General features: G+C 40.9%; 1 protein-coding gene across 19 annotated transcripts in view; it reads left to right on the top strand.

The window, feature by feature from the left end:
• Positions 1–18,633, top strand: part of TENM2 (teneurin transmembrane protein 2) — a 1,331,635-nt gene that overhangs the window by 1,229,067 nt on the left and 83,935 nt on the right. For 15 of the 19 annotated variants that reach the window (XM_077327160.1, XM_077327169.1, XM_077327168.1 and 12 more), the window contains 2 exons: positions 715–771; positions 17,569–17,779. In XM_077327160.1, coding sequence (XP_077183275.1) covers positions 715–771; positions 17,569–17,779 — 268 coding nt within the window. The remainder of the gene's footprint in view (positions 1–714; positions 772–17,568; positions 17,780–18,633) is intronic. The other 4 variants (XM_077327164.1, XM_077327163.1, XM_077327167.1 and 1 more) reach the window with 1 other exon arrangement.

Below are 18,633 nucleotides of genomic sequence, written 5' to 3'. Positions count from 1 at the left end.
AATAGTTCTTCTGGATCAGACAGAGGGTCCATCATGTACTCTAATTTTGATCAGCAGACAACTACAGTCCTCTGAAAAAAGGTCTGGGTATAAAAAGAAGATGCTATATTTTTGGCATTTTGCACAACATCATCAACATCCAGCATCCAAGCAAACGGGTAGCTACATCCTCCATTTTAAAATGCTTGCTGAGGAATTGCATAAGGTGGATTCCCCAGCTTAAGAAGCGCAAGCTACAGGAGAGCAACCAGCAAGCCACATGCTAAGGAAATGTATGGAGGCAAAGTAGTGGTATCTCCGCCTCCAATGTCCCACTCTTGCACCCGCCTCCCTTTCCCTTCTCCTGGGGACGGGCCTTTTTTTTAAGCAAACTGACTGGAGCAACAAATAAACATTCAATCGTATAGGCAAAGCAACCCCCCCCCCCAATTTAAACACAAAGCATGCCTCCCCCCCCAAAAAAAATCAGGAACAAGATTAATTTTTTTAAGATTACAGACTCATGATTCCATAAGGAGTGGCATTATAAAAAGCACTATGCATCTATGATTAGATGCATAGATATTTCAATGGAGAAGGATTGATTTTTAAAAAATTAGCTGGCACCATGGGCTTTTTAAAGCATGGAGAAAGGGGATTTGCTGCCTGGCTTGATTGATAGGCAGAACAGAGTCACATGTAAAGTGCGTTGCTCTCTTCTGTCATTTCAAGCAGGTATGCAGAGTGTAAGAAGCGTGAGAAGGCAGCAGATGAAAGCGAGAGAGCAAGAAGGTGAGGAATGGCCAGATTACTTTTAGCGCTACGCCATTTTGCTGGCATAACGCTTTGTTTTTTTAATGTGCAGAACTGCCCTTAAAATTCTAGTCCCTGTATATATGTGTGTGGACTCATACACAAACTGATCAACAAATGATGATTCCTTTTGAACTATGTTAAACTGTATAAATGCTACACCTTGACTAGACAGATATTCTAGAATGCTGGGTCATAGGGCATGTTCTAATTACTCCTTTCTGTTCTGTAGCTGAATGGATTATATCATTCCCCGACTTGTACGGGTCCAAACAACATTTCTTAAAGCATTACTTCAGGTTCCAAACTGTGTTTCAAACTCATGGATAAGTTTAGAAACAAGGTTTCCAAAATTCAGAGCTAAAGCAGTAACTTCATCCATCTCTCTATGGTTAAAGGAGCACTGGGCCACATCTGGTTTACTTCCTTCTATCCTCTGTGACAATTTTTTTTTGCCTCTCCCTCTCCCCCCCCCCTCCCCAGAAATCCACCAAGACTCCTGGACCTGTTGTATTATTATTGTTTAATGTTATACAGTTACTTTGTTATTATCAGTCAATAATAATAATAACATTATAATCAATTATATGTAATGTTTTATGTATAGTTTCTTCAGTTCCATGTAAACCACACTGAGCCTTCGGGGAGGGCGGTACATAAATGTGAAAAACAAACAAAACAAACAAATTTTAAATCCCAGTGGCTGTTGGCCACCGAAAGGGAAATTATAAAATTAGGCTTTTCCTCACTTTCACTACTTGGGTTAGGTTACGATTAGGCAATAATTGTAGTGAAACAAAGGATTGAGGACAAAAAGCGTCAAACTGATCTTTCTCACTTTCCTAGGTATGGCGCACCACTGTATTCCAAGCCTCGGCAGACTATCTCTTATGTTTGGAAACAAAATACTATAGGAGAGCACTCACACTAGCAAGATGCTCTGCGTGACCTTCAGCCATGCTGGTGGGCCGCTTCAAGAAAACCCCAATAGCTGAAAGAATCTGCCCCTGTAATTCTGGGGAGATAGAGTCAATCGAGCATGTCCTCTTGAGGTGCCCTACCTTCAACTCTGTAAGAAATAAATTCATCCTCCCATTACTCAGGGATTCCTCCAATAGCTCAAACAAAAGAAAAGTCAGATTTCTCCTGTGGAATACTAGGGGCCATATTATTAAGCAGGTTGCCAAATTTTGTGCTCATGTGCTTAGCACATGGGAAAGACAACTTAAGCTTGAGTAAAGGTGTTTTAGAGGAATTTTACTATGCATTTTTTATAATGTACCTATCAATTATGCAATTTTATATATTTTAAATTTTGTATTGGTTCTCGGATTATGTAATTTCTGCTGTGAAATGTTTTTTTGCCGTTTTATCTGGCCGCAGTGCTGTATTAAATAAATTTGATTTGATTATAACATTGTTCCAGGCACTTGGGAACTTTAAACTTGTTGGACCTAGTATTAAAAGCAAAGTATCATTTCTGAGATGGTTCTATTCCATCTCTTGATTGATATTCCCAATTAGGTATAATTTGGAATGGGGTTTTGCCTGAAGATCTTAATAGGCATGGAGGTTCAAACATTTAGTGCAGGGATTCCCAGTCAGGGGTCCATGGACCCCAAGGGGCCCACAGTAACTCCAGATGGAGTCTGCAGAATTTCCCCCCCTACCTTAATGGACTTGGCCACAAGCTGGGAAATTGGCCGTTTCCATTGCCCCCTGTCCCCATCTTCCAACTGTGAGTTCTCTTGTGGTTTCTGCACCTGGGAGGGGTCAGAACCTGCATGCCTACTGAAAACTTAAACCACTTCCTGTCTTTCCCCCCCCCCGCCCCCCAGTCCCCCTGGTGCCTGCCTGTTAACACATTTGCTCCTTAGAGGATGTTTCTTTCCTGCCTTAAAAGTTGGTAAGTTCTCACAGGCAGGAAGGGAAGGGGGGGGCCGGGTTCGGGTGTGGAGGTCAGCTGAGGGAGGGAAAGAGACAAAGAGATGGTGGTCCTCAGAACAAGGCTGGCTTATAACAGCCATGCTGGCAGGGTCCTGACTCCTCCTCCCCTCCCCCCACCAGTGTCATGCATGATCCATCCTTGCAGCTAACAAAGCTGCAACCTCTGTTAAGTGGCAATGACATGGAGGGAGGGAGCTAGGACACTCCAGCCTAGTCAAAGAAGCAGGAGGCTTCCCACTCTTTCCCTACCTCCTTTAGCCTTCCTGACTCCAGCTCTGGCCATGGCTGCCTCAACCCAGAGGGTTCAGTGGGTACACTGTGGGTATAAAAATCAAAGTGGGGGAATCAGTTGTGGCATGGTATGGGGGGGGGGTCTGGGCTGTCTTCTTTGCTCCTGCCCTTATTTGCAGCTGACATGAGGCAGAGCTGCCACAGTACTAGTAAAGGCAGGGAGAGGAAGCCAAAGGAGAGCAAAGGATGCAGATGATGTCACTTCTGGGTGCATGTCACTTCCATGGGGCATGGCAGGGAGGTGTGGCCAGCTGACTTCACTTCTTGGGATTCTTGAAGCCTGAAAATTTATTTCAGGAGCTCCTCCATGGTCAAAGGTTGAAAAAAAGCTGTTCTGGTACATTTAGGCTGCAGTCCTTTCAAGGGAGTAAAAGGTAAAGGTAAAGGTATCCCCTGTGCAAGCACCGAGTCATGTCTGACCCTTGGGGTGACGCCCTCTAGTGTTTTCATGGCAGACTCAATACGGGGTGGTTTGCCAGTGCCTTCCCCAGTCATTACCGTTTACCCCCCAGCAAGCTGGGTACTCATTTTACCGACCTCGGAAGGATGGAAGGCTGAGTCAACCTTGAGCCGGCTGCTGGGATTGAACTCCCAATCTCATGGGCAAAGCTTTCAGGCGGCTGCCTTACCACTCTGCGCCACAAGAGGCTCTTTCAAGGGAGTAAGCCCCATCAAATAAAGCCAACCTGACTATTCTGGATTGTTGAATGATATTTCAGATGTGGATAGGTATATAATCTTAGGCCCGTTCTGCAAACATTGAATAGTGTACTTTCAATGCACTTTAGAAGTAGATTTTCCTGGAATAATTAACGTTTATGGTTAACAGTGGAGATTTGCGCAGGAAAATTCAGCTGCAAAAGCACATTGAAAGTGTACAATAAAATCAGAGTCCAGTAGCACCTTTAAGATCAACAAAGATTTATTCAAGGCATGAGCTTTCGAGTACAAGCACTCTTCCGACATGTGTTATCCAACATGTGTGGAATGAGCCTTATTCTCTTGAAAAGAGCTTCCATTTGCTACTTGGCTGACAGGTACTTGCAGCATAGCACTGTTATTCTTTCTGTAGGGTAGCAACAGTATCAGATTATAGACACTCTGCTGAGATAGACACTGTTAAATCAATCATGGTGCGACACACAAAGGAAGGTTAAGGAACTGTGCAGACTCAGAAATTTCCTGGTTCATTCCTATAGTCAACCAACTATAGTTTGTGACACCTCAATATAGTCTCTAGGCTAACCACATAATACACTGTTTCTGGGTCTGTTCAACATCCTGTCAGGCCAGAAGTATTTGAAAGGTTGTCACTTGAAGAAGGGCAGGGAGAAGTTCCTGTTGGCAACAGAGGGCAGGACCCACACTAATGGGTTTAAACTATGTGTAGAATGGTACTGGCTAGATAATGGGGGGGGGATTCACAGTCAGAATAGTTCAGCAGTGGAATTGCTTGCCTAAGGAGGTGGTGAGTTCCCCCTCACTAGTGGTCTTTAAGCAGTGGCTGGACAAATACTTATGGATGCTTTGGGCTCATCCTGCATTGAGCAGGGGGTTGGACTAGATGGCCTGTTTGGCCCCTTCCAACTCTATGATTCTGTGAAGCATTCCAGGTATTCCATGGTCAGAGCTCCCAGTGATTTATTAACCTAATTAGCAGCACTGAAATTGAGAACATGATATAAGGGGGGAGGTGTCTTAATCCCCATATGCTAGAAATGGCTTTGTTGAGCTGCTTTTTGTTTTGGTAGGGAAACTTAAATTTGGCCCATCTACAAGCCCTTTTGGGAGCAGAGGCGCATTGAACCACCACAGGTTTGGCTTTTCTGTGGCAGAAATCTATTTATTTACAAACAGGGTTGCCAGATCCCCCCTGGCCACCAGCGAGGGATGGGGGAGTGGTAGGATTCCCAGATTCAAGTTGGGAAACTGCTGGAGATGTGGGAATGGATCCTGGGGAGGGGGTGCAGAGACATCAGTGGGGAACAGTCCACTCTCCAAAGCATCCATTTATTATAGAGGAACAAATGGCTGTAATCAGGAGATGAGTAGTAATTCCAGGGGATCCCGAAGCGCCAACTATTTACAAAGGTCTTCTGTACATTGATGGCACACTCTGACAAAGTACCCCAAACCCTTCTAGCCTTCTTTTTTACCCTATCCAGCTCATTTGTTGCTTTTCTCGTTTCTCTTACATGCCTTCTTTCCATTTACAACCTACTCTCCTGACACTCTCTTTTCCCCTTGTCCCTTTTATTCCCTGTCTTTTTTGCACCTTCCTAAATTAATCTCAAATTGACTTTTCCTGGCCTGTTAGGATCTCCCATCACTTTTACAGCCGCCCCCTTCTCCCATAGCATGGCTTGTAGGCTGTGTGTCTCCCAGCACCAGTTACTTCTGCTGCAGGGATACTCTGAGTTCGGGCTACCACCCAGAAACTAATGGCCAAACTGAGCAGGTCAACCAGATCCTAAATCAGTATCTTTGGTGCTTTGTTAGCTACCAGCAGGATGATTGGATTGATGTAATCCCATTCGCTGACTTTTCCTATGAAAATCGGGTCTATGCCAACATGGACATGGCCCTACTTCGGGGTAGTTTATGGAGCCAATGTGCTGACTGTATCCACTTGTGTCCTTAATCCCTAATTCCGACAGCCCTCTGGATGTAAAAAGCTTGGGCTGTGAACATCCAGAAAGCCTGGACGGCCATTGTAGCTATCCTTGATGCAGCCAAGTAGGATTAGAAGAAAAGAACTGACAAGAAGCACCACCCTGAACCCCCATGGAAGGTGGGGGAATAGGTGTATCTGTCCACCAATCACCTCTGCTGTCAGCAGCCTTCCTGTAAATTAAGTCCTCAGTTTGTGGATCCTTTCACATTTTCTCATATAGTTAATTGTTCATGTGGAATTTTCAATGCCTAAGACTTATAAAAATGTCCATCCTGTGTTCCATTGTAGCATGCTGTGCCATGCTCCTAAACCGGACAAGTGGCATTCTGGTACTGATGCTCCAATTCTGGTTTACGTGGACAAACATACCCACTATGAAGTCAAGCAAACCTTGGACTCCAGAGTTCGTTGAGGGAAACTCCAGTACCTTGTGGACTGGACGGAGTTCCCTACAGGGGATCAGGAGTGGATGGAAACTGCACACGTTCGGGTGCCCAGGCTGAACCAGGACTTCCACTCATCCTACCTCTTGAAACCTCCCCAAAGGCCATTGCTGCTGGGGGCTAATTTTGGAGCGACAGGATATCAGAACCCTTCCTACTTCCCCTTCTCCTTGTATCTCACACATTTTCCCCATCCGTCTCCATTCCCCTCCAGAATGGAACCTTGGGATCTCCCTAACTGGTTGTTGAGACTGTTTGAAGTCTTCCTTCTTTCCCTGAGTTCACACGGGCAGGTGCAGGGTCCACAGTTATATGTTGCATCCCATGCTTTTTACCTCAATTTCGATTCTGGCTGAGTGTACTTGCTTATTCAATAAAAGAAAACTTTTGCTTCCAGTCAAAGATATGCTTTCCTGGGTAACTAAAGATTCTCACAAATCTACATGTGGTTAGTTTTGTTTTGACTGACATAGTGGAATAGGAAGCTGTCTGTGACTCCAAAGAAAGTTTTCTTCTGTTGGGGGGTGACTTACAGAACACAGTGTGTTTGGCTATTTATTTATTGGAATGTAATACTGTGTTTTTTGAGCTTCTTAGAACAACATCATCTCAGAATTAAGGGAGAAAAGAAGATTCGGTAGGAAAAGGGGGAGAGAGAAAAGTCAAGTTTGCCCTTGCAATAATTATTTGGACAAGCTTTGCTTTTAAAGAACTGTGAATCCTGTGATTTGATATTTCATCAGGCTTGTGACATTTAAGATAATACAAGTATTTCACAGCACAAAAGCAAATCATGTAATTTAGCTTGCCTCATCAAGCTTTGCCTCAGCAGGGGTCTCTAATTCAGCTCAGACAAAAGATTTATAAGGTTCTCAATACAAATACCCACAATACCACAGGAGACAAAAAAAAGGCTCCCCAGAGTCAATACAATGGACCTGGTGCTCACAGTCGTCTTTAGAATCACTGCTATAATAAACAACTGGAATTTGTTATTGATAGTTTTAATATATATCACACGCATGTGCATCATCTTCAGCAAACCTATTTCTTAAAATGAGTCTCTAAATGTCCGCATGCTTTCTTGTCAAACTGAAGAAAATATTCTGCGTACTTTCAACAATGGTTTTGCATTTTCCATCTTAACAATGCTGATTCTAGCGTTAATTATATTGATTCTGACAGTGACTCAGTTGGATGAGCAAGTACAGGCAACAGCAGTACAGCAGACTTAGTTCTGATTTTTCTAAGAATACTCACTGGGCACTTGTTGCCATTTCTATACACAGAGTGGTTTTGACTGATCTCTTTTGTAGAAAAGGGTTCAAATGCACTGGGCTTCCTGTGCTCTGAAATAAAAGGTGAAATACAATTACGACTACACAAGCATGGCAATATCCCATAAAACAAAATACTTCAAAGGCTTTCTGCCCTAACTAGATTTCTATTTACAGAGCACAAATGGGTATCTGACACCTTCCTCTTTTGACTGAAAAAGTTGTATTGTCTACCAAAAGATGTTCACATCTTGGTGTGACATTCTGGCTGCACTTTTCCATGACATCATGTTGAATAAAGGCCATTTAGATGTTCTCTCAGTTTTACTTTAATTTTTATCAACACATTGATTAGCTTAGAAAAACTAATGAAGATCATGCACACATCCTTTTCATTTCCATAAAATCTGTGCTGAAGTCGAACCACATATGACTAGCAAGTTTAAAGAACTTACATGTATTTGGTAAGGACTTATTACCTAGAGTGACATCTGTAATTATTAGAAGTGATGACAAGTTGAGGATCCACAAGGATTTCCAGGTATATATCATTGTCTTGTCCCCCACTGTTTCCTCTTTACCTTTCTTGAAAAATCCCATAGGCTTTATCCTATCCCTCCTTCCTTCTCTCCTTCCTAACTACCAGTCAACTGTCCCTGTCTTCAGTTTTCCTCTTTCCTTCACTCTGGCAACCTTACTCCAGTAAAAAAAAAAAAACTGGCCCAGTTACACAGCACCAGGCTGGACTCAGTTTCAAAGCAAGGAACTTGCAAGGACTGGTAGGGGGCACTTCACTTTCCTGTGTAACTGCCTCTCCACACAATTTCCTCTTTCTCTCCTCCCAGCAGCTCCCATATCTTCAGCCATCGCTATTTCCTTCTCACCCTCACACCAAACAATGAACCTTTTATCTCTGCCCATACCCCATCTTAAGCTACATTTATTAACTTGCTTTATTTATACTTTAATGAGGATCTAAGGGGCTTACATCATTCTGCTTTACATCATTTTTTTACATAATTCTGCAGCGGTAAAAAAAAAAGGCAAATGCCATTTTGGGCTGTATCAACAGGGGCATCACATCGAAATCACAAGATGCCATAGTCCCATTGTATATGGCACTGGTCAGACAACACCTGGAGTACTGTGTGCAGTTCTGGAGGCCTCACTTCAAGAAGGACGTAGATAAAATTGAAAGGGTACCAGAGGAGAGTGACGAGGATGATCTGGGGCCAAGGGACCAAGCCTTATGAAGATAGGTTGAGGGACTTGGGAATGTTGAGCCTGGAGAAAAGGAGATTGAGAGGGGACATGATAGCCCTCTTTAAGTATGCTGTTCCTGCTGGCTGCAAAGGAAAGGACACGCAGTAATGGGTTTAAACTACAAGTACGACGATATAGGCTAGATATCAGGGGGGGAAATTTCACAATCAGAGTAGTTCAGCAGTGGAATAGGCTGCCTAAGGAGGTGGTGAGCTCCCCCTCACTGGCAGTCTTCAAGCAAAGGTTGGATACACACTTATCTTGGATGCTTTAGGATGCTTTAGGCTGATCCTGCGTTGAGCAGGGGGTTGGACTAGATGGCCTGTATGGCCCCTTCCAACTCTATGATTCTATGATTCTATGCTTTCCTTCATATTATCCTTAAAATAACAAGTTTGGTTAGGCCAAGCATCTGTGACTGGTCCAAAATTTTCCAATGATCTTCCACAGTAAAGAATCTGAACCCAGGCTAACCCATCCATTCTCAACCTTTTTACTGTTGAGAAACCCCTGAAACATTCTTCAGACTTTGATAAACCCCAGAAATGGCATGGCCGTGCAAAATATTGTTGGGAAGCATAGCTGTGTACACTCTGACCTGGGGACCTTCTACTTCCCATCCCTTTCTGGCCCATCATTGGCCACTTGGGGGGGGGGGGTAGGTCAAAATGACCATACATAATCATATCACCTGATAAATGTTTAACAATATATAAAAATTTAATTAACTCAGCCATTTGGGAAATCCTTCCAGGGCCATCAAGAAACTTAGTCTAACCCCTACACCACAGAGGTAGCAACCAACTGTGTCCTGGTAAGTCAGGCAAGTCACATGAAATAAAATTGGCTGATGGTTGCTGCCCAACTGGCCCTGATGAATCCTTCCTCAGGGGTTAAAACAACCCTGGAAAGGGTTTCCCCCACTCCTTGCCTTTTACTGGCAGCAGCCAAGTCTTGAAGATTGGCTATACTGTTGTGTTTGTCTACCAACAGTCACTGAGTACATTAATTTCTTATAACTACAGGCATTGCAACTATCATTTTGTTGAAGGTTAATCCTCCTTTTTATTTTGTTTTTAGATTCCAGATTTTTCTGCAAGTCAGGAGTTTTTCTCATTCCTTGATGGCTATAACTCCTACTCTGTGCCAGCATATAAAAATAATTCACAAGGTCATTACCAAGTTGATTTAACTTTTCTGATCAAACAGCAGATAATTGTTGAGCTTACTTCTTTAACTGATTGTAACCCTATAGCACATGCTTGTTAGACTTCTCCAGTTTCACTGTTATTTTGGTTAACATATATATTCTACTATGCTGTGATAAATCTACAATGCTTATGTATTGGGTTTGCCTAGCAGTTTTTATAAACAATTTAGAAATGAAATTTCCTTCTGTTGGCATTATTATAGCAGGTGACTTAAATGCAAGGTTAGATAAAGATGACTATGTATTAACTGCAGCTCTTGGATCGGATCCCAATGATTTCTTACCAGATCAGATACATTTATTTCGGTCAGCAACCAGTACGAAATACAAAACAGTAAAACACAATATAAAATTGGTTAAAAGTTCCAAAATACTTCATATGTTCAATAGATCCATCCTAATCCTTGTACATATTTAGCCAGGCACATCTACATTCAATTGTTAATCTTGCATATTTGGCAGTAATATAGGATAAATTCTTATTTTTATCTGAAAGGATTTCCTTTAATTTGGTTTGTCTTGAAGTAGCCTGTAAGTCAGTGAAGATAGAATACCGCAATTCCTGACACAATTGGTTGTAAATACAGCAATCAAAAAATCACATGTTCAGTGTTATTGATGTTACCATCCTGGCATATGCAAGTACATTCCTGGGGTGGAAGCTTATTATCTTTTCCCTCTACCCATGCTGAAGGGAGAGCATTATAGCGCAATAATGTAAATGCCCTTCTAAATTCAGAGTTGTCAATATTAGAAAGATAGGGCATAAAAGAGAACCTATTTAGAAGAGAGGTGTCATACAGTGGATTATTGATTCTATTCAAATCATGCTGTCTTTCCACCTCCTGAATTCTTAGCTTTACTAATTCTTTGGCATAGACAAAACCCAAAGAGAGCAGACATTGTTGGGATAGACCATAAAATCCTAACTTCCTGTTGATGGCCTGTACCCATGGAGCAGTAAATGAGTCAAATAATATTAAATAGGATAGACCCCTGGGAAAGAACATCAGCCTTAGCCAATACAATATTGCAGCTGAACATAAACTTAACGAATTTCTCTCCTTTGTGAGGGACTCAAAGGATTCTCATATTAATAAGGCAGGCCTTTTATTTGCTAAATTCTGTATCCATTTTGATAGGGAGGTTCTAAATGGGTCAATGCTGCCTGATTGTCCAGGTGAATTTACTTCTGTCTTTACTAGAGGAAGTAGTGTCGCAGAATATATATATCAATGACCCCTAATCTTAAGGATAGAATTTTATATTTTGGGGGGATAGGAAAAGGGACTGACATTGACCACTTTCCTTTGATCCTAATAATCAAAACTAAATCTCAAAAAGATGTAAATATGAGGCATATGGTTGCAATAAATGAACTTCCTAGTATGCCTAAACTTCCACGAAAAATATGTGCATGTATGTTCTATGCATGCTCTGAGTTTTTCTCATGTTTCTCATGTTTGTAAAAACATATGCCCTGGCTGACCATGGTTCATGTCTTTGTATTCAAAATTTAAATATATTGATTGGTTGGATCCAACAGTGTTCTTCCAGGATGGCACTATCAGCTGGCAGGGTGATTTCTGCTAATTGGCCCCTCCCAGTGCATATCCCCCACTTTGTCCTTCCCAGTGTTGTTTGCAAAGATGCCCTGATATTCAGGACCAGAATTATATGGGCTCAGTGGGCTGCAGGGAACACTGAATAGTTTAGTTCCATGAACATCTCTGTGTTCATGGTACTTTGGATCAAACCTAACAAAAACTAGGCAAGGAAGAGGCTGACTTCACTCTAAAACTGCCATTGTTTCCTAGTGGGCAAGATGAGATTGAGATGGGTATTTACTTAATCCTGCTCTTTCTCTGATGACCTTCAGGCTTTGTCTTGGGGATAGTTCAAAACTGAATTTCAGGATATTATGTGACAGGTAGACAGGAGCTGATTTTGGAGACAAAATAGAAAGACAAATAGAGGCTTGATGGTAACAAGACTCGGTTTGAACCTGACACATGGAATACACAGAGATAAGCTTGTTCATGCCATGTTTAAACTACTCCTAAAAAGCTTTTTGTTTAGCGATGTCCATCCTATGGAAATAAATGAATGCAAATTTGATTCAAACATGCTATTTGTGTTAGGGTGTTGTGTTATGTACCCAGTAGAATGCTGTACGTGAACATTTGAAACTGGAATTTAAACTATAACTTGGTTGGGCCTTTACTGAGTGAACTTTACTAAATTACTGTCAGCCTCAGTTTTTGCAATATAAATAAGAGGAAAGAGAGTTCAGCCCTCACAGAGTTCTCAGGAGAATTGATGAGATGGATACTAAAACATATTAAAAACTAGGGCCATGATTCTATGCTGAATATCTGTAGGCTGGAGCATGGTCAAGACTTTCTGTATTAATAAGAAGCTTTATATGAGAGGCCAACAAATTCAACATTAATAAAATAACTTATTTGTGGATAGAAGAAGTCATTTTGTGTCAAACATGAAAATCAGTAATCAGATTATAGGACATTAGCTACAGAATACCAACCACAGTTCTTCACGGAATGTGTTAATTCTCATTCACTAAAATGACAGTGATTTTTTTTTACACTGACAGTCCCAGAACGACCTGAGATTACATTAACCTGGAATATTTTGCTGTAACTTGATCTCAGTAAGATGTATGCTGTCACCATCAATGAACTATCTCTTAAGATCACTTTTAATATGTATCTCTTCCCAGCATACTAAAATCAATAGGACAGTTGCTTTGGGCTGGAATGTCTAAAATGCCAAGGTAAGGCACTGGCGGAAGATGATCTTTCCCTTCTCTGTGCAGCCATCCATCTTGCATGGTTTTTCGTTCACAGAGGTTTTCTAGCCTCAGCATCATCTTTTGAAGGGTCAAAGAGAACAGCTGGGGAAAGTAGGGAGCTTTCTACTGGAACTGCATAGAACCTAGCCCTTTTGTTACCAAATATGCTCAGGGTAACATGTTTATATTTCTGAGTCTGTGTGACAAAGTTTCTGCATGCCAGGGCAGAACAGGAACAAACAAGAGTATAGGAACATGTCCAAAGAGCAAAGTGGCATGTGTTTAAGTTGGCAATGTGGTGGCAGCAGGGCCAGTTTATCCATGTAGCACGTGTAGTATGTTCTATGGGCCTACGCTTCCAGTGGCTCTGTGTTGTGCCTTTCCCCCCATGGAACAGGGCTGTAGCCTCTCTCCTCCCCCACCTTTCCCTCTTTAAGGACAGTTGGAGTGATATCCCTTTCCACTGTGGGGGGCCCTCAGTCTGGCTGCTCCCACTGCAAATATTCTATGCTAGGACCTTGCAAATCCTTAAACCTGGGTGGCAGTATGCAGTTTAGCACTGGAAAGGCTACTCACTTATAGGAACAGCACAATAGTAAAACAAGAGCTGTCTTTTGCAGAGTCAAGTGCTGAAGTAAAGTCTGGAAAAGTTCAAGTTATCTCTTTTGATTGACACAGGATGGAGGGCAAGGTGGATCAGAGATGTGCAGCTCCTCCAGTGTTAGAAGGAAAGGAAGAATGGGAGTTGTGAAAGAGGCTCAACTGATCCATTGAAACAAGAACAGCTGTGAAATGATCTTTGATAAAGAAGGGAACAAAAGCAGCCTTGGCATATAGTTCTTAATATTTTAATGGATTCAGATTATAGTATTTTAACTATGGATCCTGTTCCATGGTGCTGGAATACCAATTCTGAAAGATTTCTGTAAAATCTGGTAAACCCAATTGAAATTATGCGAGAAATCCATGATGGGATGTCGAAACATTTCTTGAGATTAAAAAGCGACTGTGCAGTGGTCCAGATTGGATCAGAACTCAGAAGTGTGGGCTGAGCCTTTATTTCATACCTTTATCCAGATAGAATCCATACCACACAATTGTTAATAGCCACATTACTGGAAGTACAAGGAGAGACTGTTTGTAATGTTTGCTTTTTCCTGTCACGACTAGTACCAGCTATCTATGTATCCATACCATTATTCAAAGGACTCTTGGACTTTTTGGTTTGGTGCCAATATATCTGATTTCTATTCATAAAACTATGAAATCTGTGTATTAGGAAATAGTCAAAGTTTTAACAGCTTATTTGAATGGGTCAACTTTTTATCAAAGTGTGGTATATCCAAGATTTTCAGAATTCATTAATTCATTTATCTATCTGTCTGTCTGTCTATCTATCACTGATTGGTTCAAAATTGAGAAAGGAGTTTGGCAAGGCTGTATATTGTCGCCTTGCCTATTTAACTTGTATGTGAAGCGCATCATGAGAAAGGTGGGGTTAGATGAGTCACAAATTGGGATCAAGATTGCAGGGAGAAATATCAACAACCTCAGATATGCAGATGATACCACTCTAATGGCAGACAGCGAACAGGAACTAAAGAGCCAGTTGATGCAGGTGAAGGAGGACAGTGCAAAAGTTGGCCTGAAACTCAACATCAAGAAAACAAAGTTCATGGCATCTGGCCCTCTCAGTTCCTGGCAAATAGATGGGGAAGAAATGGAGATAGTGACAGATTTTATTTTCCTGGGCTCCAAGATCACTGCAGATGGGCCTTGCAGCAAAGAAATTAATAGACGCTTGCTCCTGGGGAGGAAAGCTATGGCAAATAGACAGCATCCTAAAAAGCAGAGACATCACCCTGCCAACTAAAGTGTGTCTAGTCAAGGCTATGGTATTACCAGTTGCAATGTATAGCTGTGAAAGTTGGACCATAAGGAAGGCCGAGCATCAAAGAATTGAGGCTTTTGAACTCTGGTGCTGGAGAAGACTCTTGCGAGTCCCTTGGACTGCAAGGTGAACAAACCGGTCAGTCTAGAGGAGATCAGCCCTGACTGCTCCTTAGAAGACCAGATGCTGAAGATGAAACTCAAATACTTTGGCCACCTCATGAGAAGGAAGGACTCCCTGAAGAAGAACCTACTGCTGTGAGCAATTCAGGGCAAAAGAAGAAGGGGACAACAGAGAATGAGGTGGCTGGATGGAGTCATTGAAGTAGTCAGTGCAAACTTAAATGGATTTTGAGTAATGGTAGAGGACAGGAAGGCCTGGAGGATCATTGTCCATGGGGTCACGATGGGTCGGACATGACTTTGCACCTAACAACAACTGTCTATTTATTTATTAGACTTATAACAAATCCCTTTCCAAAATTGATCTTGGGGTCGGTTACATCAGTAAAATACAAAATACAAAATACAAAATACATAGAAATCTAGATGAGATTCTAAAAATTCAACTGCCAATTTCATTTAATATTGTTATCCCACCTTGTTCTAGACAGGAGAAAACCTGCATATGCATTTTAATCTATTATGCAAAACAGAAGAAGTATATTACTTTATGGCCTTATTATCCAGGATCAATGCATCAATAATATCCTTTCACTGTATATGTCAGGAGATACGTTTTATTTGCATGTATATATTTGCATAAATGCAAGTGAAATAAAATAATCTTCATGAAGAGTTACCACAATGTTTGGGGACTTCTGGAAAGTTCTGCCATATAAATTTTTCTTTCAAATTACCATTTAAGTGTACTAAATTAGACTTTTAGAGATGCTTAATATTATTAATGCTATATCTGCATATGTTTCCAGGTCAACTAAGTTTTATGGGGAATGGGCTTCAATGCTCTTCAGGTGTATTTTTTATCAAAGTTGTTTCTTGTGTACTTCGGAAATCGTCTTGAAAAGTTCCAATAATCTAACATGCTACAGTTGGATAATTACAGATATTTTACTGTATACTTTAAGAAAAAGAACTACATATGTTATTTAAATGGGTTATTTAATGAAGAAACATTTATTATAGTGGAACTGGAAGATTAAATCCATTACAGTTTTTTATATCAGTCCTTTGTTCGGGCTATGAAACTTAAATATGTGTACTATTTTGATGCACACATGGGTGTGTATTTCCACTCCATATTGATGGGATGATATCCAGGTGTCTCACTGGTATTGAATGGAGATATTTCTAGCCCCCCTAGGTCTTGAACTGGCACTTCAGAAAGGTTTGATTGCCTCCTTGATTGTTTGCGAGATAACTGTAAGATTGGCAGTGACAGGGTAATTTACTGAAGATTGCAATGTCAGACTATATCCAAGGGGGCTTGCTGGCATGAAGATGTTATTCTTATGACTGACAGGCCACTGGGATATTGGTGTGCCAATTTGAAGTTCATGGTGTCGTCAAAAGTGTTCAAATCTTGCAGCCTGTAATCATGTGGCTTGATGAGGTCATTATAGGCATAACAGATGATATCTCAATCATGGAAATTACCAAACAGAAATCCAAGCATTTGAACAGGTAAATATAAATTTGTAGGTGTAATTTTTATCCCATGTCCTGCCTTTTTGATTATCCATAGTATTCTTTTCTTTGACACTTTCCTGAACCACACAACAAAAAGCATATTTAGTTCACAGTTGGTGGATGTGTCACAAGCCCAGAGAGAACAGGAGGCTGAACTGGGGGGGGGGGGGACTGCATTGAGCTATTACCTGCACCTAATTATGTTTTAAAATTATATGCTGTATGTGGAAGGAAGGAAGGAAGGAAGGAAGGAAGGAAGGAAGGAAGGAAGGAAGGAGGAAGGAAGGAGGTTCTTTCATAATGAAAGAGAGCTTCAAGATGAGTGTGGACCCTAATGTAAATGGGGTGATGACCTAAAAAAAATCCATAGGTCAAACAAGGGAGTTCATGTAACTTACATTCCCCCCCACCTCCACCCCCCCCCCCAGAATCTGTAGTGGAAATAGTGCTAACTTTGCAGCTGTTACCATTTCACATTTAATTAGGGGACAGCATTGTCTGTAACTGATACTTTGATATGTCAGTATGGCAAAAATAAAAAAAGTCTGCAATATAGCCCATAAACGAAGACATCTTGATAATTCTCAAGCTGAGAGGCAGCAACTGAGAAGTCTCCACATCCCCTTAGAAACCTGATTTGGTTTGCTTAAAAGAACATTATTAATCAGTTTTAAGGGTCATGGTGGGGGCAGTCTCCTAAAGCAAAGTCCTTGGAGTTTGTATGGTAGTGTCAGCACATTTGTATAGCTAATATATATTCATTGTGCTGGATTCCACAGAACAGTTCCACTTGCACTTGAACTCTTGAGCAAGCAGAAATGCAAAAATAATTGTAAGAAGCCCTTACAACTAAGTCAAGTTGATTGTGTCTGATCTTCCATTTCTGATTGTTCAAGAGAGAGTTCAAGGTATATGTTAGCACTCAGCGATTCCCATAATAAAATTGTATCTTATCTCCCATGGGTCAACGGCTACGTCACACAGACTATTGATGTTTGTTCACAGCAATATTGATTGGAAATGAAAAATCAGTGCTTGATCTTAGTGGCTCTTGCACAATGCCTTTCACTATCAACAACTGTTTGAATAAAACAAAAACTGTTCAAATAACAAATTGTTAGAATAAAACTTCTCTTCCACAATTGCATACTAGGATCCAACCCAATGTGTATATTATTATATTTCTTTGTTCTGTGGTAAACAAATACTGTGGGCTTCTAAAGTAAACCTTTTGAATGCTTGTGAACTATGAAATCATTGGGGAACCATACAAACCAAGTGTTTCCAAAACATAACCTATGTATTCTTCTTCCTTTCAGATGGTCTTGTTGACTGCCTGGATCCTGACTGCTGCCTCCAATCAACATGTCAGAACAGCCTGCTCTGCCGTGGCTCACGTGACCCCCTAGATATTATACAGCAGAGTCACTCTGGTTCACCAGCTGTAAAGTCATTCTATGATCGCATCAAACTCTTAGTCGGGAAAGACAGCACTCATATAATCCCAGGAGAAAACCCCTTCAACAGCAGGTAACAACCAAAAATATGACTGTTTAATAATGCAGAGGAACTTCTTGTAGAAGTTTTAAGAATAGTTTGACAAGGGATGCCCCTTTTAGTAGCAATACTTTCCCCATTTTAGACTAAAATTTTGTTACAGGGTTTTAGTTTTTTTGCTAGGAAGTATGTATTCCCTTCAAGCTCCATATAGGCCAACATCAGCATTGGATTGTGTGCACTGTGTGTGTGATCTTACTTTCATAATAAGAAAATATGGTGATTTAGCAATGAGAAGAACTATATGTACATGGCTTCCAGATGACCTCTACTTAATACCAAACGGCTAAGACAAATATTAGAAATATGTCTGAAAAAAATGGGAGAAGAGATATTGTATTTTAAACTTGTGGCTATCTTCTTTTGGTTGCAGATGTTGCTATGTCAATTTGAGTCCTTAAATTCGAAAGAACTTTTAATCAATAAAATACTTTTCAGTCATTCTAGCTCACTTACTAAATATCACAACCCTGTGTTAAGCAAATTGACATTGTCATACTCATGAATGTTTTTAGAGTCATTACTGTCAGCTGACCAGCTTTTTATAGTCAACAAAAGAAAGAGAATTAGCATTCTGAGCCCTACTGTTTCCCCTTAGTATAATGGTGATTATATGGCTTCCCACTATAACAAATCAACACTGATATTGTATAGAATTGTTTTTTAAAATATATATTTAAATAGATACATATTCTAAAACAAAACGTTTGAGATCACCAGCATTCTTATATTTTGAAAGTTTGGCTCAATCCTAGACAAGTTTACTTGTAAGTCTGTCCCACTAGGTTCAGTAGGTTTTATTCCCAAGTAGGTGTTCACAGGATGGC

The sequence above is a fragment of the Paroedura picta genome, chromosome 3 (genome assembly GCF_049243985.1).
Source record: "Paroedura picta isolate Pp20150507F chromosome 3, Ppicta_v3.0, whole genome shotgun sequence".
NCBI lineage: Eukaryota > Metazoa > Chordata > Lepidosauria > Squamata > Gekkonidae > Paroedura > Paroedura picta.
The sequence above is the reverse complement of the archived record's forward strand: the minus strand, read 5'-3'. Positions and strand labels throughout refer to the sequence as shown.